General features: G+C 38.2%; 1 protein-coding gene and 1 long non-coding RNA gene across 3 annotated transcripts; one reads left to right on the top strand and one right to left on the bottom strand.

Moving 5' to 3' along the window:
• Positions 1–1,102: 1,102 nt before the first annotated feature.
• LOC127424198 (uridine-cytidine kinase-like 1) lies at positions 1,103–24,050 on the bottom strand. 2 transcript variants are annotated; one of them, XM_051669175.1, is made up of 16 exons: positions 23,957–24,019; positions 23,706–23,868; positions 20,317–20,501; positions 20,038–20,144; positions 19,230–19,400; positions 18,988–19,059; positions 17,484–17,673; positions 17,307–17,368; positions 16,898–16,914; positions 16,648–16,746; positions 4,269–4,362; positions 3,975–4,037; positions 3,756–3,878; positions 2,138–2,245; positions 1,801–1,957; positions 1,103–1,556 (listed from the first exon to the last, which is right to left on the bottom strand). In XM_051669175.1, exons 2-16 carry the CDS (start codon positions 23,807–23,809, stop codon positions 1,474–1,476), a joined length of 1,635 nt encoding a protein of 544 aa, XP_051525135.1. In that variant the 5' UTR covers positions 23,810–23,868; positions 23,957–24,019; the 3' UTR covers positions 1,103–1,473. The 2 variants fall into 2 exon arrangements, with proteins under 2 accessions (XP_051525135.1, XP_051525136.1); XM_051669176.1 differs by lacking the exons at positions 4,269–4,362; positions 16,898–16,914 and having other exon boundaries at positions 23,706–24,050.
• On the top strand, positions 11,273–12,451 carry LOC127424199 (uncharacterized). The gene is made up of 3 exons (XR_007894428.1): positions 11,273–11,311; positions 11,595–11,710; positions 12,304–12,451. It is a non-coding gene; the product is annotated as an uncharacterized LOC127424199 (long non-coding RNA).
• Positions 24,051–25,138: the final 1,088 nt, after the last annotated feature.

The raw sequence follows: 25,138 nt of genomic DNA on the forward strand, positions 1-25,138 counted from the left end.
TACATTCTCTCAATAAAGACTCCTTCACCTTCACCCACAGCTTTGAACAGGTCCTTGAGCCGAGTGTATGTAAAGGCTAAATCACTCTCAGGTTTTCTAGTTCCACAAAAGAAATACGTTACATCGATAAATAACATAAAAGGCATCGCTTTCCTTTTTATATACTAAGGTCATGGCTAGTTCAATGTTTATTTAGATTGTAGTAACAGCTTGGTTTGATTTGTATTGTATTCTTGTTTGAACAATATTTTTTAATGTTTCATACATTTTGGTTCCAAAGTTGTATCCTTATGGAACCTGCAAAAGCATGATGAGACAGAAGGGGTGATATACTTCCCCCTAGTGTTGAGGATGCAGCAGCTGTAGGGGCTGTCTGGAAAAATGTCTGTAACCTGCTCTCAGAAAACTCACTCCATGTTGCCAAGTGGAAATTTCTAAAAGTGGGGGAGGAACAGTACTGTGCAAAAGTTTTAGGCACTTTTGAAAAATGTTGCATAGTGATGATTTCTTCAAAAATAATGCCATAAATAGTTTTCATTGATCAATTAATGTCATACAAAGTCCAGTAAACATAAATTAAAGCTAAATCAATATTTAGTGTGACCACCTTTGCCTTCAAAACAGCACCAATTCTCCTAGGTACACTTGGACACAGTTTTTCTTGGTTGTTGGCTAATAAGATGTTCCAAGCTTCTTGGAGAATTCACCACAGTCCTTCTATCTATTTAGGCTGTCTCAACTGCTTCTGTCTCTTCATGTAATCCCAGACTGACTAGATGATAAGTGGGGAGCTTTGTGGGGCCATGCCATCTGTTGCAGAGCTCCCTGTTCTTCTATTCTATTATATATGCAAAAGGAATGTTTGGGAGTCTAACATTTATATTTCCTATTGACACATTAAAGCTGAAGATATTAATTAACCAACTTAAGACAAATATTTTTGTGAAACATCTTATGTGCCTAAGACTTATGCACAGTACTGTATGTCTGAATATGTTTGTCTGCATACAAGGCAACTAGATTTCCTAGGTAAACAAGAGGGAGACCTGAGGAAGGGGGAACAAATAAAAGTCTATTAAAAACAGAGGCATCAAGGGTTATTTTTGTTTATTTATTTCACACTGAATGTGCAAAACCAATAAACAGCCAAATGGGTCCAGCCATTCTAACCATTTACACAAATGTATAAACTAGTACTTAGAAATATATAAAGTGAACACTATTGTGATAGTGAGCAGGTCATTTATAACATCAAAGACATCAAATCAAACTGTTCTGTTTACATACAGAAATTACAGTAATAATAGACATTTTATAGGTTTAAATGTAATTACATTGTACCTATCAAAGCCTTTTTGGTCCTGGTTGACTCTATGAAATAAAGTGTTGCTCCTCACTGACCATAATATTGTGCAAACTTACTGTAGTAACTGGTGTACATTTGTGGTTGATGACTGCACAAACATTAAAGCATTAAACCTCTGATCGGCAGCTTTGAGGTTCTTGTTCTTCTGCATCGCTCCATTCTGTCCCAAAGTAACGGTCACCAAAATCACCTTTATGGACAAAAAAATAGACCCATATCAACACAAAAAAGCATTTAGCACAGACTCAGATATTCATAAACTACTGTTCTGTCTCTATCATTTATTTACATTTAGAAATCATCTGTTCATTGTTCATGGTCATGGAAAACCTGTAAATACATTGGTCAAAAATTGTGGGAACACTTAAAATCATTATGAAAATCTAGTACAAAGAAACAACAGGCAGCAAGAGTGTTAATATGGAAAAACTCACCTATCCCTGGAATGACATGAAGAAGATCATCCAGGCTCTTGTCAACAGCAGTGGTGATGATTTTGACACGTGGAAAGGCGTAAGCCACTGAGTGAACCCCCAACTCTGCCATCAGCAGTGACACCAATACAATCTTGTCTTCCTGGACATCATGGTCCTGTAGATACACACATTCGCTTTTTTTGTGCCTAATTAATTTATTTCCTGACACCTGTTAAATACACTTTAAGTTTGTAATGTTCAGCATTTATGTACATAGACTGTACATTGATAAGGGAGAGAGCTCATGCTGTTTGTTTTTTAATGTATTGGGAAAAAAAGGTTGTCAGCCACATACCAGCAACACCCTCACTGCCATCATGGCTGCCGCTCCTGTGGAAACAGTGCTGTCCATCAAAATCACATGATCCTCACTGATGTCTCTGGGCAGTCGCAGGTAGTGCAGCTGAATGGAAGGAGGAAGGGAAAGCCTCAGTTACCATGAAAATGAAGTGAGGAAGAGGAAACCATATCCACCAAAAAAAAATCAAACTGAGGAGTCAGGAGATCTCTGTTACCACGGAGACAGAGACAAACATGTAAAATGGACAAACAGAGGTGTGAGGGGAGTTGAGAAACAAACGGACATAAGTATAAGTTAACACACACACACACACACACAAACACACACACACCCTTGTTTTTATCTAGAAACCACTCCACAACTATACTATCTACCATAAATAAGACAAGAGTGCAGTCTCATGCCAAGATCCTTACAAGCTGAAAAAAGAGGCAATTTTCTGGACATAATTAAACCCTTCTATTGTCTTCGTATGTCATTTTTTTTTATTTATTATTTTTTATAAATAATATGCTATAAATATCAATTGTATTGGAGGAACCACTTGTAGCCTTTCACCTTTGGTTTTTCAGTATGTTATTCAACGTTAATACATTTTTTCTGTAAATCTATGAATCAAATTTGATCCCAAAATATTAAAACATTTTTAAGATTTAGCCCCTCACACACATACACTACTTACATGTAATTTCTCCACATCTCAATGAAGTCTCAATAAAATGGTAAAAATATAAAGGTAAATTTTTTTTTTTTTAGAACAGACAAAATTAACACGTTAACAAATGTGATAAATAAAAATGTTTAACACATTTTTTTATGCGATTAACACATTTACCAATTTGATATTAGATTTTGACATTTTATTTAGCTCAGTGTGAGTTCTAAATACTGGTTGGAATAGGGCAGAAACTTTGCAATGTGTCAGGGGTCATTACACTTACATTATACTTACAGTATTCACACACTATAAACACACACTCAACAATGATTCTGTGTCAATGATCAGGCCTATTCCAATGAATACGTAACCTATGAGGACTAGTTCTTTCAATTTTTCAACCTCCCACTTTCCTAGACTTTGGGAAACATTTCATGTTACTTGAATTGGTGCTATTTTAGTGCATTTCTCTCTTTATACTGTAGAAGGCATTGTTTGGAAAATGTTAAGTAAACATTATTGTTAAATATTGTCTTCTTTTTTTTTTAAAAAAAAGAACAAAATACATTTTGATAGGAAAGGTAGTATATCAAAGTCAAGTCAAATTTAATTGACTGACAGCAATAATTTTTAAATAATATTTTAATATAATATCTGAGAATTTTGCCATCCGACCACCCCTTTTTGATGATTTGGCGCCCCCTTTGTGTAGTGCCCCTGTGCATTACGTATTTTGCATATATTGTAGTTGCGCTCTTGTAGGCCTACATATAGTAATTATATGTATGTCAAGTGCTAGGCTTAATCTGTGTTCAGAGAAAAAAAAGCCTTTAGAAAGTTGCCTGTAGTCCAGAATTGAATTCAGTCTACACAATAGAGAAAAGCTCTTTCACATATAGAAAGATATTTTGATGATATTATTGATATTGTGTGCTATGATTTAAGGCCTATTACCTCTGGCTCCCCTGAGTCCAGATTAGTCTGGATCAGGATCTTGCCAATACGGACGTCCTTGCACACGGCTCTCAGAGCAGGCTCCATGGTTTCACCTGCCCGAAGAATGGACACACCTGTGATCTGAGAAAGAAAACAGGAGCTGCTTCATAACTATCATGATCTAAAAATACTGAAAATGAACCATTTAGACACCGAAATGCACACAAATAACTGTACCCCTTTTCCGCTAAATCTGCATCCCTCATACTCTTGGCCTTGTGGTGTCTGGACAGTGCACGCCTGTAAAAGAGACATTTGTGTGATGACATAGTAAATCTGAAGAGGAAATGTTGAGGTGCAATGAATGAACGCAGGTATAAAAAACAAAAAACGCTGCAAACATGAAACTATAATTTAAAGCACCACAGAATCTGCTTTGACCTCCAAAATAATATAAAACTTTGATAAAAGCATCCCACTGAGCACCACACATACATCTTGCACACACAAATCACCTACACACACACACACCTTAGAGGGCAAGAAAGACAGAGCGTGTTCAATAAGCAGCCTCATCAGTCTCTTTGAGTAGAAGATAAACTCGTCACGGCTGGTGTCTTTGTTCCTGTACAAACAAACAGACAATTGAGGAGGAGTGCAAAGGAGATGCAGAGAAAAGGTAAAGCAGGCCAGTGACTCATTAGCCTGATTTTATGACACCAAGACATTCTTTCATGTGGAGAATTCACACTGACACATGAATTAATTCCAAAACAGCCGGCACCATTCAACAACAAGCGTTAAAGGTGCTGGAAGAGTTGTTATCCATTCTGGAACTGCTACCAGCCATCAATTAGACACATCCACTCTTTCTAAAACCCTGTCCTACAAATATACCATTGAGACAGTTGTAATAAGATATCGAACAGGAGAGCATCAGCACCTCATCTCAGTTGTCAAAAGCAACAGCAGCAAAATAGCACAAAAACAAACCACTGACAACTGCTAACCAGTGGCGTGCACAGACCTCATCAGGGACGGGGCGAAAGGATAAAAAAGGGCACAGATTTTTATTATTATTATTATTATTATTATTATTATTATTATTATTATTATTTTAAGAGTAGAACTTACACTATATGGCCAAAAGTTTGTGGGCACTCCCTTCTAATTAATGAATTTGGTTACTCCATTAAATCCAGTAAAGAAAAATCTTAATGTTTCTTTATGTAATGGCTTGGGCTTTGTGTGCTTCCAAATTTGTGGTAACTGTCTGGGGATAGCCCTTTTCTGTTCCAGCATGACAATGCCCCTGTGAACAAAGTGAGGTCCATAAAGAAATGGTTTACTGTGTCTGGCATGGAAGAAACTGACTGGCCTGCACAAAGCCCAGACCTGAACCCAACTGATCAATTTTGGGGTGAACTGGAACAGCAACTGTAAGTCAGGTCCCATCGACCAACATCAGTTCCTGACCTCACTGATAGCCTTGTGTCTGAATGAGAGCAAAACCCTGCAGCCATGTTACTACATACAGTATAGCCTTCCCAAAAGAGTGGAAGCTGTTATTACAGCAAAGGGGGAAATTGATGCCTAAGGTTTTGAAATCAAATGTTAATCAAGCACATATGGTGTCCACAAACTTTTGGCCATATAGTGTATATATATTTAACTTATTCTTTGCTTTTTGAGTATTTAAGCATTTTTCTTTTTCCATTAATTAGTTTTTGACCAATAATAGCCTATTCTGTTATATTCCTAACAAAAAGCACCATATAATCCTATGTTTTTCACTTGTGTCATAGTAAAACCATGGTATTTTTTGAAGTATCTTGGAGTACTATGACAGTATTGAGTATAAATCTGTTGATGAACTTACAACACAAAACATAGAATGGACATTTTATCTGACCTGTGTTGGTTTGCATTTATAGTTCTGCATTGGTGTGTCTGCGTTGTTCTGTGAGTACACAGCCAAAATGCTGACTTTGTTTCATAAATAACCAAAAGCAATGCAAGAAATGTAATTTCTGGATTCAAAAGTATTTATTAAATCACTGGAGCATCAAAAATGAGTTCATAGTATGTAAACATGTTTAGTTACATATTATTTATTCATGTTGCCTGCATTGCGGGCAGAAAATAAATGAGGAAATTACTGTATGCTTGCTCATGAGTCGCTTAAATAATAATACATAAACATGTTTTGGCATGCTTTTGACATTCCGTGCTGAAAAAGAATCCATCAAAATAATTAATAACAATTTGCCACAACACAAAATTGGTGTCGTTTCAAAGACTTTACAATGAATATTGGCAACATAACCAACTCTTACCAGGTGCTTTTTAATTTGCTGATAAATTAGAAGTGTTCCATTTCCATAACTTATGAACTATGATTATTTACTGTACACAAACTGTCAAACATACGGTCAAATAATTTTGCCGATCGGAAAGTTTGCGAGTAGAAAACAATACATTATTTCACTCACATATTAAACTAATATCAAGTAATGGCCTGGAGAAAAAAAAGCTTTTAGAGTTTATATGCTGTAAACTGATATCTTCTGTTGCGGTTGTAAATTCATGAAACAAAAACAGAATAAAAAAACAGCTGATGCCCCATGACGCCACTTCGATGCTTCGGGGGAAATCAAAACTACATTTTTGCTCCCTCAAAGGGCACTGCTAAGGGAGGGGACACAACTTGAACGCTTGTTCCAAACAAAAGTGAGAAAAAGAATGGGCCCATCCACAAGATGAAGAGCACATTCATACAGTAATTCCGTGTTCCCTTCAGAGTACCCAATTCAAGGGCTCTGCACTTTGGAGTAAGTAGGGCATAGGGAGGATCACTTGCAATTAGAATATGCTGTAGTGCCTGTTCAAGGCACCTACGCTTAATTTTCTTCAATACACTGTGATTTACAAAGAAACCTCATAACACATTATTACTGTTATTGTGAGATTATTACGAGATTAATTTTGTTTTATTTAACTATTTTAATTTAATTCTTAAAATTTCAACTTTTTTTCTAGATGACCAGAAGGGCACCTTTAAATTTGTGAATGAAAGGGGCAGGGCTCACGCCCCTGCTGCCCCCGTTCTGTGCACGTCACAGCTGCTAACAATGGCGTTATACTTGAATGGTGCGCCTCAACTACCATGCTACCCAGTATTGCTTGTTCGCTCAGACAAACCAAAATGAAAACATGGTTACTATATTAAAGAGTTCATGACATAAGGAATCAAATTTTCCTTGATCTTTTGACATATATGAGGTCATTGTACTATAAAAACATACTGTAAGTTTCAGAACTGAAAACATCCTCCTTAATAGAAAAAGAGCATTTATTTAAAGCAGGCCATTCAAGTGGCTTGCTTGGAATTTGTGGAACTTGTGACGTCAAAAGGACCATATACAACTGCATATGACTGCCTCTTCAGCAAGACATCAACACCTATTTTTCGTCATTGCACCCTTGGCCCCGCCCATTGGTGCTCAGTCAGTCACACAGGTGAAGAGGAGAGAGGGCCTCTCATGGGAGATTCATCCAATGAAAACTTACACAGGACATCTTCATGTGCCTATCTGGATTTAAATGTTTTCTACATAAACCTGTACTAGATGAATGGCTTTGACCATTATCATACATTTCACACCGCTTTAAAAAGACGCAATGTCAAGTTAGAACTCTTAATAGGAGACCTCCATTCTCTTTCATTCAGCTACGCTGTGTCTTCCTGTTGTGCTGTTTTGAAGGTGTCCTGGACCATTTTTGCACCCATCTGTGCTATTTTTAATTGTTGGTCTTTTGTAAACATGCATTATATGGACGTCTTTGTTTTTATGTGTTTCCGGTGATGTGCGGCGCTTTTAAAGAGTGGTACAAGTACAACTTTTAAAAAAATGCGTCTCATTCTGATGCTGCCACTGACTGGGAGAAACACATGCAATTCTGTGTGTAAACAAACACGGAAAATGTGTGAGATGTCGCTTCTGTGAAGACGAGCGTCTCTGCTTTGGCCTGTTGAAGCACCAAACATCACCATGTATTACGCTTGCGTATTCATCGGAACATTTCAGTGTGGATTGCTTGTGAACCAGTCACAATATGATCAAGCTTTGCAAAGGAAGTGTTATTAAAAGATGGGACAGTTAAAACACTACAAAACCACAAAACCGTAAGTAAATAATTTAATTCATGAATATTTCATATGATAGAAACATGATAGTTTATGGTGCAGCTTGAGTGAACAGTTTATTATATTCAGATGAAATGTGTTAGATGTGCATTATACATATGTTAATCCTGAAATGTAGTTTTATAAATGTTGTGGTCTTGTGGAGTTTGTTCATTTTCTTCGGATTGCATTTCAAATATGGCTGTATTGGAAAGGCTGCTCGATGTTGCCAATCATAACAGTGGGTGTTTACATTGAAGTCTTAAAGGGCCAGACAGCTTAAAACTGAACGTTTCAGACAGAGGTTCAGAGACATGGTGGAAAATTATTATATATTACTAAATTAGGACTGTTTTGGTGCAAAAAATCTTTACTAACATTATAAGTGGACCTCAGCGAAGATAATAAAATTATATATATATATATATATATATATATATATATATATATATATATATACAGTTGTGCTCAAAAGTTTGCATACCCTGGTAGAAATTGTGAAATTTTGGCATTGATTTTGAAAATATGACTGATTATGCAAAGAAACATTTTTTTTTTAAAGTCTTTTATTTAAGGATAGTGATCATATGAAGCCATTTATTATCACATAGTTGTTTGGCTCCTTTTTATATCATGATGATAACAAAAATCACCCAAATGGCCCTGATCAAAAGTTTAAATACCCTTGAATGTTTGGCCTTGTTACAGACACAGAAGGTGACACACACAGGTTTAAATGGCAATTAAAGGTTAATTTCCCACACCTGTGGCTATTTAAATTGCAATTAGTGTCTGTGTATAAATAGTCAATGAGTTGTTAGCTCTCACGTGGATGCACTGAGCAGACTAGATACTGAGCCATGGGGAGCAGAAATGAACTGTCAAAAGACCTGCGTAACAAGGTAATGAAACTTTATAAAGATGGAAAAGGATATAAAAAGATATCCAAAGCCTTGAAAATGCCAGTCAGTACTGTTCAATCACTTATTAAGAAGTGGAAAATTCAGCAATCTCTTGATACCAAGCCAAGGTCAGGTAGACCAAGAAAGATTTCAGCCACAACTGCCAGAAGAATTGTTCGGGATACAAAGAAAAACCCACAGGTAACCTCAGGAGAAATACAGGCTGCCCGACGACGGTTACAATATGCCCGACAACACCTTGACATGCCTCACAGCTTCTGGCACACTGTAATTTGGAGTGACGAGACCAAAATAGAGCTTTATGGTCACAACCATAAGCGCTATGTTTGGTATTCCTATAGTGAAAAGAATACCATCCCCACTGTGAAGCATGTTGGTGGCTCACTGATGTTTTGGAGGTGTGTGAGCTCTAAAGGTATGGGGAATCTTGTGAAAATTGATGGCAAGGTGAATGCAGCATGTTATCAGAAAATAATGGCAGACAATTTGAATTCTTCTGCACGAAAGCTGCGCATGGGACGCTCTTGGACTTTCCAGCATGACAATGACCCTAAGCACAAGGCCAAGTTGACCCTCCAGTGGTTACAGCAGAAAAAGGTGAAGGTTCTGGAGTGGCCATCACAGTCTCCTGACCTTAATATCATCGAGCCACTCTGGGGAGATCTCAAACGTGCGGTTCATGCAAGACGACCAAAGACTTTGCATGACATGGAGGCATTTTGCCAAGACGAATGGGATGCTATACCACCTGCAAGAATTTGGGACCCATTAGAAACCTATAACAAAAGACTGCATGCTGTCATTGATGCTAAAGGGGGCAATACACGGTATTAAGAACTAAGGGTATGCAGACTTTTGAACAGGGGTCATTTCATTTTTTTCTTTGTTGCCATGTTTTGTTTTATGATTGTGCCATTCTATTATAACCTACAGTTGAATATGAATCCCATAAGAAATAAAAGAAATGTGTTTTGCCTGCTCACTCATGTTTTCTTTAAAAATGGTACATATATTACTAATTGTCCAAGGGTATGCAAACTTTTGAGCACAACTGTATATATATATATATATATATATATATATATATATATATATATATATATATGTCATGACCCCTTTAAAACAGGATAAGCAATCTATCTACAGGAGTCTGCAGTTGCGTGTAAGTGTGTTTATTTCGTTGTTTTACTTTGTTGAAGAATGGTATTCATTGCTAGACTTGTGCTGTTTGTTTACTGTCTTGAACCCGCGTTGCTTATACGAAGGTTGGTGTGTGTGTGTGTGCTATATTGTTTTTGACTTGTCCCAGGTTACTCACTGCTAGATTTAGCGTTGATTGGCCAGTGTGTGTGTAAAACTATCGTGGATTTTAGTGTTTATAAACAGTGCTTCACTTGTTTTAGGGTATTATTTATTGCTAAAGTGCAGCATAATTTATTTGCGGTGCACGGAAGTCGCACTTGTCACCTCGAGCGACCCTTAGTTTCGGCTGACCACGTGACTAGCTTTGTTGTGCTAAGTAGCATTAAGGTGTGTCCTGCCTTTTTCATTGAACGGCTCTTTATCATCACGTATATATTTGACTCGAATGCTGATGCAGAAGCGGCAGCGGAAGTGGTAGCCCTCGTGTAAAGTCCTCCTCGTGTGAAGACTTACTTGTGTAAAGACCAGCGAGTCTACCTGTGCGAGTCCACCGAGCAAGGACACCGACAAGGCGCCACTCAACATAGCACTTAAGTATCTTGTTATTGTATCTCTTTTCTTTCTATATACTAACATGTCTACTTCACGAATAACACATGCCTTCAGGCACATCCCTGTTATCTGTTACAGACCGTTTACACGATATCGATGCAAGACCAAATGCAACCCACACAACCTACGGCTACTTTGCACTTCAGCGCCTGCTCCGCTCTCTTTCTCAGTGGGACTCTGGAACTGCCAGTCAGCTGTGAACAAAGCTGACTTCATTCCAGCCTTTGCCACTCAGTCCGTCCTCAGCATCCTCGCACTGACAGAAACATGGATACGCCCAGAGGATACAGCAACACCTGCTGTCCTCTCCAACAACTTCTCCTTCTCTCATACCCCTCGACGCACCGGTAGGGGTGGGGGAACAGGTTTGCTCATTCATAACAACTGGACTTTTTCACCACACTCTTCACTATGTAACAATACTAGTTTTGAATTCCATGCTATTACTACAATGCAACCCACAAAAATCCATGTTGTTGTCATCTATCGCCCTCCAGGTCAGCTGACAAACTTTCTTGAGGAGTTAAATGTCCTGCTGTCCTCCTTGCCGGAGGATGGTAGGCCACTTGTGGTTCTTGGTGATTTCAACATACACCAAGACAAGCCCCAGGCCACTGAATTGAATAATCTCCTGGCCTCATTTGACTTGGAAAAACTACACACCACAGCAACTCACAGATCGGGCAACCAGCTGGACCTCATCTTTACACGTAACTGTACCAACTCAAACATTCTTGTTACTCCTTTACATGTCTCTGATCACTACTTTGTTCAATTCAACATGACACTCCCATCTACATTAAAACAGACTCCACCATTGGTTTCCTTTAGCCGTAACCTCCGTTCCCTCTCACCCTCTTGCCTTTCCACTGCTGTCTCTACATCTCTTCCTACACAAAATATATTTACCACGCTTAATGTAAACACTGCCACAGACACACTAAGCTCTACTTTAACAACCTGTCTAGACAACATCTGTCCTATCTCCACTAGGCCAGCACGTGCTACACCACCCAGCCCCTGGCTGTCTGACGTCCTTCGTGAACATCGGACTGACCTCAGGGCAGCTGAGAGGAGATGGCGGAAATCTAAAGATCCAGCAGATCTAGGTAAATATCAGTCCCTGCTTGCAACTTTTTCAGATAATGTCAAATCTGCAAAAACCTCCTATTACCAGAACAAGATCAACAGCACCACAGACACTCACAGCTTGTTTAGAACATTCAACACACTTCTCTGCCCTCCCCCTCCACCGCCTTACACATCACTGACAGCAGATGTCTTCGCCACATTTTTTACTAATAAGGTTGCAGCTATCAGCAATACATTCTCAGCACCACACCTTGTCAAACACATGTCTCCTGTATGCAACTCTTCTCTCTCTCCTCTGACTGACACTGAGGTCTCTAAACTCCTCCTCTCCAACCACCCCACCACCTGTTCCCTTGACCCCATTCCTTCCCACCTTCTCCAGGCCATTTCTCCGTCCATCCTACCTGCACTCACACACATAATTAATACATCTCTACTTACAGGCACTTTTCCCACTACATTTAAGCAGGCTCGAGTAACCCCGCTGCTGAAGAAACCCGCACTTAATCCCACACAAATAGAACACTACAGACCAGTCTCTCTCATACCATTCATGGCAAAAACACTTGAAAGGGCAGTTTTCAATCAAATCTCTGCCTATCTCTCACAGAACAAGCTGCTGGATGACAATCAGTCAGGCTTTAAAAGTGGACACTCCACCGAGACCGCCCTGCTGTCTGTCACCGAGTCGCTGAGATGGGCGAAAGCTGAATCCAGATCATCAGTCCTGATTCTGCTGGACCTTTCTGCAGCCTTTGACACAGTCAACCATCAGATATTACTCTCTACCCTTTCCTCGCTGGGCATCACAGGAACTGTACTTGACTGGTTTAATTCCTATCTCTCAGGTAGGTCCTTCAAGATAGCCTGGAGAGGTGAGGTATCCAAGCCACATCAGCTACTTACTGGGGTACCTCAGGGATCAGTGCTTGGGCCACTTCTCTTCTCTATATACACAACATCACTGGGACCCATCATTCAAGCACATGGTTTCTCTTACCACTGTTACGCTGATGACACGCAACTCTACTTGTCTTTCCAGCCCAACGACACCACAGTGACTGCTCGAATTTCTGCCTGCCTGGCGGACATCTCGGCCTGGATGAAGGAGCACCACCTGCAACTCAACCCAGCCAAGACTGAACTCCTTGTCTTTCCAGCCAACCCTGATGTTGAACACAACATCACTGCGCAGCTGGGTGCAACTACAGTAATGCCTTCCAAATCGGTCAGAAATCTAGGGGTAACCATCGACAACAGACTAAATTTCACAGACCACATCTCAAAGACCACAAGATCATGTAGATTTACACTCTAAAATATCAGGAAGATAAGACCCTTCCTCTCTGAACATGCCACACAACTGCTTATCCAGTCACTTGTCATAACTAGACTGGACTACTGTAACGCTCTCATTGCAGGCCTCCCTGCATGTGCAACTAGACCCCTCCAAATGATCCAGAATGCAGCAGCACGTCTGGTCTTTAATGAATCAAAGAGAGCACATGTTACACCACTCCTTGTCTCTCTCTCCGCTGGCTACCGGTTGATGCACGTATCAAATTCAAGGCTCTGATGCTGGCATACAGAACAGTTACTGGGTCTGCACCAGCATACCTAAAATCATTTATGCAGAGCTACGCCCCGACTAGAAGTCTGCGGTCGGCTAAGGAACGTCGCCTTGTACCAACACAAAGAGGCACCAAAACTTTTTCCCGGACTTTCAGCTTCATCATACCACGTTGGTGGAACGACCTTCCCAACTCCATCCGTGAAGCTGACTCACTCTCTGTCTTCAAAAAACGACTAAAAACACATCTTTTCCATGAGCACTTAACCAGTCATTAATTAAAAAAATAAATAAATAAATAAATAAATAATCATTTTTGTTGCACTTTATTCTATTTTGAATACTATTATGATGCTAGTGATACTTTGTAATACAGCACTTTTCATACCACTGTCTCCTAAGATGATTCGCTTATGTTTTCCTCTCTTGTAAGTCGCTTTGGATAAAAGCATCTGCCAAATGAATAAATGTAAATGTAAATGTAAAACCATATTACTGTAGTAACATTGTGGTTAATTGGATTAAAACTATAGCTTCTGCCAAAAACACATGGTTACTACAATATTACTATACATGGTTACTTCTACCCGGATCAAATGTTTCTCTAAACTTCCTGACCTTCACAGTGACCAAACCACTGCAAGGAAATATACCTTCATATTAATTTTTATTTATTATTAGTAGTAAAGGAAATATTAAGAGTGGAGACAGAAAACAGGATGGGAAAAACTGGGGCAAAAGGGGGAATACAACCCAGGTTGTCCAGATGAGGAAAACACATCCACAGAATCTTTACACAACATGCCATTGAAGAGACACTTAGGGTCACAGTTTGTCTTTAATATCAGTGTTCCCACCAGACTATTTGAGTGCAAATAGCTGCGCTGTGGCAGATGCTATTTACACCTAGTGCAAATAGTCACTCCCTGAAATTAATCCTGGCTGACTGTGAAAAGTGAATTTCAACAATGTCATCGGGGACTATAAACTATTGTGTTTGAATGATGCTGCATACACGCCACTAGGTGTCAGTGTAAGTCCAAGATGACATTCAAATTTCATCTCTATTTCGCGAGTGTAGGCTACTTGTTCAAAAATATCTCACGTGTATTATGCTTCGCTCTAGTCAGTTGCTGACGCCAGTAGAGGCAGAATACGAGAGCAGCACGAGACAATGCACCCCCACAGATAGACGTGCGTTCCACTTCTGTACCACGCCATGGTCCGATCTCTGATTCAAAGAATGGAATCAACTGCTTACTCTTTTCTTAAATCCACTGATATACAATAACGATTTTGCTTCATTGTTAAAAAACTGTATACACAAAGGGGTTTTGAATCCGGAATCAGTCGCATCCAAAGCAACATTACTGATCAATATATCATACAACATGAGCTCAAAAGACCACTCGACTAACACACTGTAAAAGGTTTTACTGTTATCTGTATATTTATGTGTGGGTACTCCTACTCCATTTATGTTGATTCAGCATTTATTTATTTTATTTTTTTTTTCCTTTTGGGAAAAAAGGTTTTCTAGCAAATGGGATTCACTAGTGAAAATGCTTTTTCATACCACAGTAAAGAATTTTAAACTCTTTCATAATTGAATGCAAATTATTTCATTACAATTTGAGTAATAGGTACTTGTGTAGAAAGTGTTTGTTTCCTCCATTAAGAACAATGTGCATTTACTTTTAAATTGCAGCATAATTAGATATACACTGATCAGCCACAACATTAAAATCACTGACAGGTGAAGTGAATAACATTTATTATCTCATTACAATGGCACCTGTCAAGGGGTGGGATATATTAGGCAGCAAGTGAACAGTCAGTTCTTGAATTTCATGTGTTGGAAGCAGGAAAAATGGGCAAGCATAAGGATCTGAACGACTTTGACAAGAGCTAAATTGCAATGTCTAGATGACTAGGTCAGAGCATCTCCAAAACGGCAGGTCTTGTGGGGTGTTCCCGGTATGCAGTGGTTAGTATCTACCAGAAGTGGTCCAAGGAAGGACAACAGGTGAACCGGCGACAGGGTCATGGGCGCCCAAGGCTCATTGATGCACGTGGGGAGTGAAGGCCCATCTGGTCTGATCCCACAGCTACTGAGCTACTGTAGCACAGATTGCTGAAAAACTTAATGCTGGCCATGATAGAATGGTGTCAAAATACAGTGCATCGCAGCTTGCTGCGTATGGGGCTGCATAGCTGCAGACCGGTCAGAGTGCCCATGCTGATTTCTGTCCACCGCCAGAAGCACCTACAATGGGAACGTGAGCATCAGAACTGGACTATGGCGCAATGGAAGAAGGTGGCCTGGTCTGATGAATCACGTTTTCTTTTAGATCATGTGGACGGCCGGGTGCATGTGCATCGTTTACCTGGGGAAGAGATGGCAGCAGAATGCACCATGGGAAGAAGGCAGGCCGGCAGAGGCAGTGTGATGCTCTGGGCAATGTTATGCTTGGAAACCTTGGTTCCTGGCATTCATGTGAATGTTACTTTGGCACGTACAACCTACCTAGAGATTGTTGCAGACCACATACACCCCTTCATGTCTAACGGTATTTCCTGATGGCAGTGGCCTCTTTCAGCAGGATAATGCACCCTGCCACACTGCAAAAATGGTTCAGGAATGGTTTGAGGAACATGACAAAGAGTGCAATGTGTTGAATTCCCCAGATCTCAATCTGACTGAGTATCTATGGGATGTGCTGGACCAATAAGTCTGATCCATGGAGGCCCCACGTCGCAACTTACAGGACTTAAAGGATCTGCTGCTAACGTCTTGGTGCCAGATACCACAGGACTCCTTCAGATCCTTGTGAAGTCCATGCCTCGACGGGTCAGGGCTGTTTAGTGGCACGAGTGTTACCTAAACGATATTAGGCAGGTGGTTTTAATGTTGTGGCTGATCGGTTTAAGTTTATTATGTTCTATAAGATGACCCCCAACTAGGGCAAGGAGGAGGTTACTTGTCCCAGCTGTCATCTGATTATTTTTTAAATGTAAAAAATACATTTGATGGCATTCTTAATCAAGTTTTTTGACATTGTAAAACACTAAACCAAATATTATATGTAATTATGTATTTTCACAATTCACAAGTTGAATAATGACATGCATAAATAATGACAGACAGATCATTATCCCAGGAAAATGTATTAATCTGAAAGAAAATACTTCTATGAATTACACACCATACAGGCATAATAATAAATCCATATTTCGAAAACCATGTATTTTTTTAAAGAAATAAAGAATAAAGAAACTTATTTTATTTTTTTAAAGGTTATTTTTCTTTAGGTTTCCCCACCTCCAAAATCCCAATTTAACCCCTGGCTTTAAGGTAAGGTTCTTATGAGAGCTGCTGCTCACCTCATGATAGTGTGAAGGCCTTGCACCTGTGGCGTGCTCTCCAACACACTGAGAGTCTGAGGGAGAGGCTGAGACTGATGAGCTGTTGCCAGGAGCGCCCTGTGTGTGTGTGTGTGTGTATCAGTGGAAGCAGAAATAAAGCAAATCAGCACTGTCAAAGACAAAAAGAGGATTCAAACACAAATGAAGACCACCTAAAAAGGACATGACATTTCCAACAGAACACAGGTGAACAACAAAGCTTCTCTACCTGACACTAAGCTCACGCTGCCCAGAGAATGCATGCAACAGGACAGAGATGAAAGGTAAGTCAAAAACAGTGAAAAAGAAAGAATGAGAAGTCAGAGAAAGTGAAAGAATAAGAGGTGATACCAAAAGCACAAACGTTTTCTTTCTAGTGTATAAATACTCGAACAAACAAAAGTATGGAGTGCCATTAACACTTTCAACATGTAGGTCATTTTATAATTGATCACCTCACTGTCCCCACATAAATTTAAATAAAACAGGAATATCTGTACAACCTCTCTTCACAGGCAGAGGGCGCCGTTTCTTTATGTAGTGTTTGGAAATGTGAAGGTACTGTAGCTTGAAGGTTGGCTAATTTGCTTTGGGTTAATTCACAGGGGACATTTTCCCATATGCCATTTTTCACTCACCTCTTCTAACTGGCTTTGAACATGTTGAACGATCAGGTCAATGGCCACCATGTTACCTCCACCTGTGCGTATTTGTGTGATGGAGAGAAAGAGAAAATGACAATAACAGTGTCAGTCCACTTTACATAATTACTGCAATGTTCATGGTAGAATCTCTACATAACATGTAAATCTCACCACGTGGCACTACAATGTCTGCCAGTCTCATGGTGGGTTCAATGTACTGCTCAAAGGCTGGCTTTACAAACTTATTGTACTGTTTAATGATGCCCTCAATGTCCCGCCCCCTCTCTGTGATGTCCCTCCTCAGCCTCCGTACCAGCCGAATATCTGAATCTGTATCTACAAAAATCTTCATGTCCATGAGCTGCAGGGAAAACATACAATGATTAAAAATATTCAACAGGAAACTGAGTTGAGTAGAGGAGTGGCGTGTTGTTAATTCTAACATATAGTGATGCACTTTAAGATATTTTTACATCTACTGCACTAATGCAAAAGGTCAGCACAGTAATTTATTTCAAGTTTTACCTCTGAATAGTACTTTTAAAAACTATGTTTAAAATCATGTACACAAGAGATAAAGATTCCAATAAACTCAGTACAAAAAAATTGTTTATTGTACATGGAGCAGGTCACTTCATGAGGGCTGCCATGCTGAGATCACATGACCAGCAGAATACTACTCATTTTATCTTGGTAAACCATTTCTTAGCTGACATTTTCACTTGTGAAATAAAATAATGATGGCTGACTACGAATAGCAAATTTTTACATTGGCATTGGTAACGGAAAATTAATGCTTTTTCCTCCACTCCGCTAGGTGTCTGCATAAGCGCAAGACAAACATGAAAATTACTGAGTGCACCTTAAAAACAAAAATCAATGGCTTTCTGCTAACTTTAAAGGGATAGTTCACACAAAAATGAAAATTCTCACATCATTTACTTATCCTCATGCCATCCAAGATGTGTACGACTTTCTTTCTTCTGCTGAACATAAAGAAAGATTTTTAAAAGAATATATCAGTTTTGCTGGTCCTCACAATGTAAACTATATCTTCAGAAGCTATATGATATTGATGAGAAACAGGGTGAGAAACAGATCAATATTTAATTCCTTTTTTACAACAAATTGTTTTTTTACAAAAAAAAAACAAAAACAAAAGAAGAATGTGAAAGTGGGGATTTATAGTAAAAAAGGACTTATGTTGATCTGTTTCTCAACCACACTTATATCCCTTCTGAAGATATGGATTTAACCACTGGAGTCATATGGATTACTTTTATGCTGCCTTTATATGATTTTGGAGCTTCAAAATGTTGGTACCCATTCACTTGCATTGTATGGGCCTACAGAGCTGAAATATTCTTCTAAATATCTTTGTTTGTGTTCAGCAGAAGAAAGAAAGTCATACACATCTGGGATGGCATGAGAGTGAGTAAATCAGAGAATTTGAATTTTTAGGTGAATTGTTCCTTTAATCTACACTATCTGACTATAATGCACTGCGATGCTGTTTTGGAGATTCCAGACTGTGCCCTAAGATGGACTGTGATAAATGGTCCCTCTCTCTTGTCTCATTACAGAAACTTCTTCTTTAATTGTTTTCTGAACTTCTGTCTATCAGTATATACTATACATTGAGAACCTTAGAAACTGAAACAATTAACCATCATACCTGCAAGAGCTCTTTGTCTGCAAAAGATAAGATGCCTTCAAAGATAATGACGCTGGCACCATAGACGTTTTTCTGGAGGAGTTTGGGAATGTGAGGTGAAAAAGCAAAGACCATCAAACAAACTTTGCCTATGCAAAAGCCTTTTGCATGGCATCATTATAAAATATGACCGCTGTACCTGTGGTAAATATTTTTTAATGTACTTCTGGAAAATATGTAAAACATCTGCCTTACATACTGACCCAGTCTTTTTGGCGTCCATGTGTAGTGAAGTCATACACTGGGATCTTTACACTTTTTCCCTGTTTAAGTTTCTGTAGTGTGGTCACAAGCAGTTCAAAGTCAAAAGCTCCTGGATGGTCAAAGTTATAGTCATTACTAGCTGCCAGAGCTTGTTCATCTGGAGAGAGAACCTGCAGATGGGTAACATAAAGGTTGCATGTTTGATTGAAAGATCACAATCCTGCCCTATCACCACATGAGCTTTTATAGCAATGAAATTGTAAATGTACAGTATGTTAACATTTAAAAAAAAAAAAAAAGAAGTTAAAGCTGCAGTGTTTAACTTCTGTGTCAATAAAACCACCAAATGGAATTCTAAAAACAATGACTGATTGACTGTTGTTCACACTTTTTGGGGAGCCCGACCTACGAATGGGTAACTAATAATCTGGAATAAGACAAAGTATTTTAACATCAACAAAACTGCACACAGCAGCTTTAAGAAAACTAAATATGTGAGAATGGACATGGGGTACAGCCTTGCTGAACACTGAACAAACAAATCTCCTCAACAGCTATTTTGTGGTTATACAGTATTTGCAAATTTAAATGTGAATGTCTGAACTGTTAAGTGTATTAATTCCTGGAGGTCCAGTATGAGCGTGTGGTCATGTGTTGGAACGGACCGATGCACACAGAGAAGCACTTGATTTACAAGATTAACTTCAGATGTCACACCAGAAATTCATTCAGACTTCACCTTGACACACACAAACACCCAAAATATCAGCCTTCTCTCTTACATTCTCACAAATACAAATATCTCACCTTATAGAATGAGTCCATTGACAACAGGACCACCCAGGGAACATCCAAAGCTTCAATGATTTTATTGGCTACAGTAGTTTTTCCAGAGGCACTGCCACCACACAGACCTGCAACAACATTATTAGTTCATTCAATCATTCACTTAGTTCAAACAAGATACAATACAATAATGTTTTTAATGTTTGTACGGAGTGAGGAAGTGCTTTTAGTGCTGTGTTTATTTTAGAATGTTTGATTTATTTAATCTTTTCAGTATGGGGATTCCCCTTCTAGTCATACCAATGACAAAGGCCTCTTTAAACTGGGCTCCATGTTCATTGTACCAGGGAGGTCTACCCGCTGTGTAGATGGTTCTTGTGCCTGTGCGGAGCAGTGGAGGTTCTGTTTTACCCAGTGTGCTGCTCCTTCTGCGATAGGCACTGACCGGAGGGAGGAGCCTGTCCAGAGAGTCTTCACCACTCCCACTGCACCAAAAAGAACAATATTCAATCATTAAAATTAGGGCTACACAATTAATCGAAAAAAATAATTGAGATTACAATTATGACTGCTGCAATTAACTAATCGTGAAAAGTGTCAATTACAGCATTCTATTTAGATCTACTCCCGTTGAATACAAATTTTGTATTTACATTTTTTTCAGTGTTTGAGCAATGTAACCAATCGCAGACATGTTCGATGAGTACAAAAGCCTATCAGTAATGGTGCAACAAACCTAGAACGCTCCTGTAATAATATAACTATATTACAATTAAGTAACAAAGTTCTAAGCTTGTTTTTTGGAGGTGTAGCCTACATATAAAATATGGATTGTAATTTGCCCCACTCAAAAAAGGAATTCAATGTAAGTAATCGTGATTACAATATCAAGGGAAATAATCGACAATTATGATTTTTGTCATAATCGTGCAACCCTAATTAAAATACATTCATATAGAAGCCTGTGGATCACAGCAGACTTCAGGAAGGTCAAAATAGTAGGCATAATCAGCTTTATGGTCAATTGAGTTTTCCCAGCTAGTCGAAGTCATTTGAGTTGATTCAGTGACATTTCAACAATGGCTTTCCATGAAAGGAAAGACAGTCAAAGTTTCCCTACCTCAACTGGTAAAGTATGGTGCTAACTTTGCTAAAATTGATGGGTTTCAATCTAACTATTTTTATGCAAATTGTAAAATTGCACTTAAGAAAACTTGAATGTAAAGGGCTTAATAGTCACATAAACTCAAAATCCGTTTAAAAGTTTATGTGCTAGGTGGAGGTGGATTTTTTTAGAGGTTGGTGATGGAAACAATTTATTCGCAAAACTTTTGCAATGATTATCATTCTCTTTAGTAATTTTTTTTATTTTTTTTTAGAAATGTGCTTTAAAAATGCAAAACATTTGTATAGAAACCCAGTTAAACACAATTAAATTAAATTTTTCCAACAAACATTTATTGGTTAGATCTGACTTGTTCTAGCTGTACAAACTTAAAATTCATTTTGTCAGACCACACTAGATAAGATCTAATTAATTGTCTTAAGTTGATCCAACTAAATACATTTTATTAACCATTAGCATATACCAGGTTAGCGTTGAGCAAGTGTAACACTCTCACTCACAGAAATTGTAACACTCTCAGTCTGATCATCGAGTCATCGAGCTAAGCAAACTTCACCGAAAGTAAGCGTCCATTGTCAATCTATGAACAAGTGCCAGTCTTCACCACAATGGTAACTCCAAAAACTCCAGCCTAACAAACAATCCTTTTAAATGCCAATATAACAAAACATTAACCATTAACAAATCTCCTTCTATTCTTATCTTATTCAAAAATCCATAAAATAACTCTCAGTTTCAACATTTGTTCACCCCATCCAGTCACCTGCAAAGCGTGCTGGGAAATGGAAATCCCCTGCCCAGTTTCATCAATGCTACAAAAAGTATTAATGTAGTCCTAACTCAAATTAAGTAAACTTCAATTTTAAATTTTTTATTGGATAGAACTTAATGAAATCAAATTAGGACAAAATGTCAAAGCAAGACAACAAGTTTTATTTAATGAACACATCCTGTATTACTTGTTTCATGTCTTGAGGTTGTAGGTGCCACATCAAATGCGTCTTTTAAACTAACTGCCAGTGAGTGATTGATATATATATATATATATATATATATATATATATATATATATATATATATATATATATATGCGTGCGTGCGTGCGTGCGTGCGTGTGTGTGTGTAAGCCATCATTGTACATCATGCCACTAAACTGATTATTGACTGACACAATTTAAAAATGAAACAAACAAGTTTTTTCATTCATAAAACAAAACCCTAACTGAACTTACTTAACAAAGAGGATCTTTCACCATCACATCAATGTCTCTTTCTCTCTCACTCTTTGCATCAACCTGAGTGAATGACTAAATCAGGCCACCAGTCACAGTAATGTAGAAGCCAGTGAACAACATTAGAGGTTGACCGATATATCAGTTTTACAGATCAATCTGTGCCAGCAGGCATATTTTGGAACTATCGGTTATTGGCAGAAATTAACGTAGATAGTTTGCCAACTACATTTGATTGATTACTACTTATATTTGTTATTTGACAATGTTCACTTTATAGAGTTTATATTGTAAAACATTTCAAATGTTCGTAAGATTGCATGTTTTGTTTCCCTAAGGAAAGACTAGAAAATGTTCTTAGAAAGAAAACACATTCAGCACTATCAATACTATGAACACGATCAGCCGATTAATTGTTTATCAGCTTTTTCCACCACCTTAGTTAAAGGAATGTTTCAGGTTCAATCAAAGTTAACCTCAGTTGACAGCATTTGTGGCATAATATTGATTACCACAAAAATGTATTTCGACACGTCCCTCCTTTTCGAATTTTTTTTTTGGAGGGTTTAAATGCAAAAATCTCAAGCTTATAATTTTATAAAAGCACTTACATTAATTCTTCTGTTAAAACCTGTGTATTTTTTGAGCTGTAAAGTTGTTTAAATTGTCATTTTTACAGTCATTTTAGGGTTTTAGGGTTTGTTGATATTACATCATCATGGCAACTAAGTTGTAAAACGGAAAAGGTTAGTAAGTGGTTTCATCACACTAAAATCATGCTAACACACATATTGTTTATGTCTTCTGACTGTACTTTTGAAAAAGTGAGTATTTTAATGTTCAAAAATTGGCCTCCATTCACTTCAATTGTGAGTGCCTCACTGTAACCAGATTTTTGCTTTTTTTAAAGAAAAGGAGGGGCAAGTCAAAATAAATTTTTGAGTTAATCAATATTATGCCACAAATGCTGTCGATTGAACTCGGAACATTCCTTTAAAAAAATAACATTTCGGTCTTCCTCTAAACAACATCCAAAACAACTAAAAAACACTGACCAAAAGAGCAAGGTGCTGCTGAGAAACATGCTATCAGGCAATTAAACAGATAAATGCATATAAAAGCATATGGGCCTAAAATAAATAGATAAGCAACATAAAACCAGATAAGCTGATTTCAGTTAGAGGGTTGGAGGCAAAAAAACATCTTCAGCTCTTTGAACCATTTTAATGATTTACTCTTTAGCTGCATGTGTTCTCTTGTTCCGATTATACACAAACCAGTGGAGAAAATGTCATTTAATTAACCTTTTACAAAATAAATGTGCATCTTACCCTCCATTTGTGCGCAGAGCCCAGCAGCCTGATATTCTGGCCCCTGTATATTCAAGAAGCATGCTCATATCAGCTCCTGAGAAATCCTGACGTCCACCTTCCATATGAGCAATAAAGGTCACTTTCTCAGCGCATCTCAAATGGCCCAACACAGATAAACCAGCTAATAATCACAGCCAAAGTACAAAGCTCGGGTCATGGAGAGGTCGGACATTAAATCACTCTGAACGGCGAGACAAAAATGCACACACCTGCTGCAGCCACACCAGCATAACAGGCCAGATCTGCAGACTCAACCCGGACCTGAGCCTCTGTTTTCTCAGCACAACCCTTGATGTGTGAACATTAACTGACCACTAATGTCTTCACAATTGCTTTTAATGACTAGAAGAAGCAGAACTCTCACACTTTTATTGATGCTACTCATTTGTCCAATGTATGGGCTTGTTCGAGTAAGAGGATCAACTCTAATGGTGACGCGGATACAAGGTATTAATAGCACCAGGAAAGACAGTGAGAAAGTGTGTGTGTGTGTGTGTGTGTGTGTGTGTGTGTGTGCGTGAGTGTGAGAGAGAGAGAGAGAGAGAGAGAGAGAGAGAGAGAGAGAGAGAGAGAGAGCTCAAAGGCAAATTTTATTGCTCAGAGTTTGCTCTTTCATAGGTCAGAAGACTTAATGGAGCTCTTAGTTACGTTTCATTTAAGCTTAAATTAAGTCTCAAATGTTTCTTTGAAAAATTCATGAAAATAATTCTAGAAACAAAATCAGAGACATTTATTAACATACAGTATAAGTAAAGACCTATAAAACGTATGGATAGTAGAGGTCAGATCATTTTGTTCTTGGAAGACATTTATGCTAGGGTCTGGTATCTTGGCAAATTTGAGCACATTAAGTATGTGACATTATTGAGATCTCTTCTAAAACTCTAGAGAAACAAACACATCATTAGAACACATTCTTTTTTTTTAAATGTACCGTAAAGTAGTTATAAAGGCTTACATTATTATAAAGACAAATTGCACAAAAACACTGCTCAACCGGAAGTGTCACAATTGTTTGGAGTATTGTGATCAGATAACTAATTCCCATATCACACACCAATTCAGTCTCACACACAAACAGAAAAGTAGCTTAAATATTAAAAGAAAAGGAGGAAAAAATGCAGATTTCAAAGCGATCTTAAACAACCTGTCATGTATAAGATGTTAGAAATAATTTCAATGTAAAATGTAAAAAGCTAAATCATTTGGATGGAGAGCACATATATAATAATATGTATTTGCACATCATTGCTTTAAATTGTTATCTCAAATCTAGTAAATATGTAACATTTGTGATCAGTTAGAACAGTCTGTAACTGACTGGAAACCATACAAATATGTGTGGCATTATGCAAATTGTTCATGGGAAAATATGTTCTACGTGGCATAAA

The sequence above is a fragment of the Myxocyprinus asiaticus genome, chromosome 33 (genome assembly GCF_019703515.2).
Source record: "Myxocyprinus asiaticus isolate MX2 ecotype Aquarium Trade chromosome 33, UBuf_Myxa_2, whole genome shotgun sequence".
Lineage (NCBI taxonomy): Eukaryota > Metazoa > Chordata > Actinopteri > Cypriniformes > Catostomidae > Myxocyprinus > Myxocyprinus asiaticus.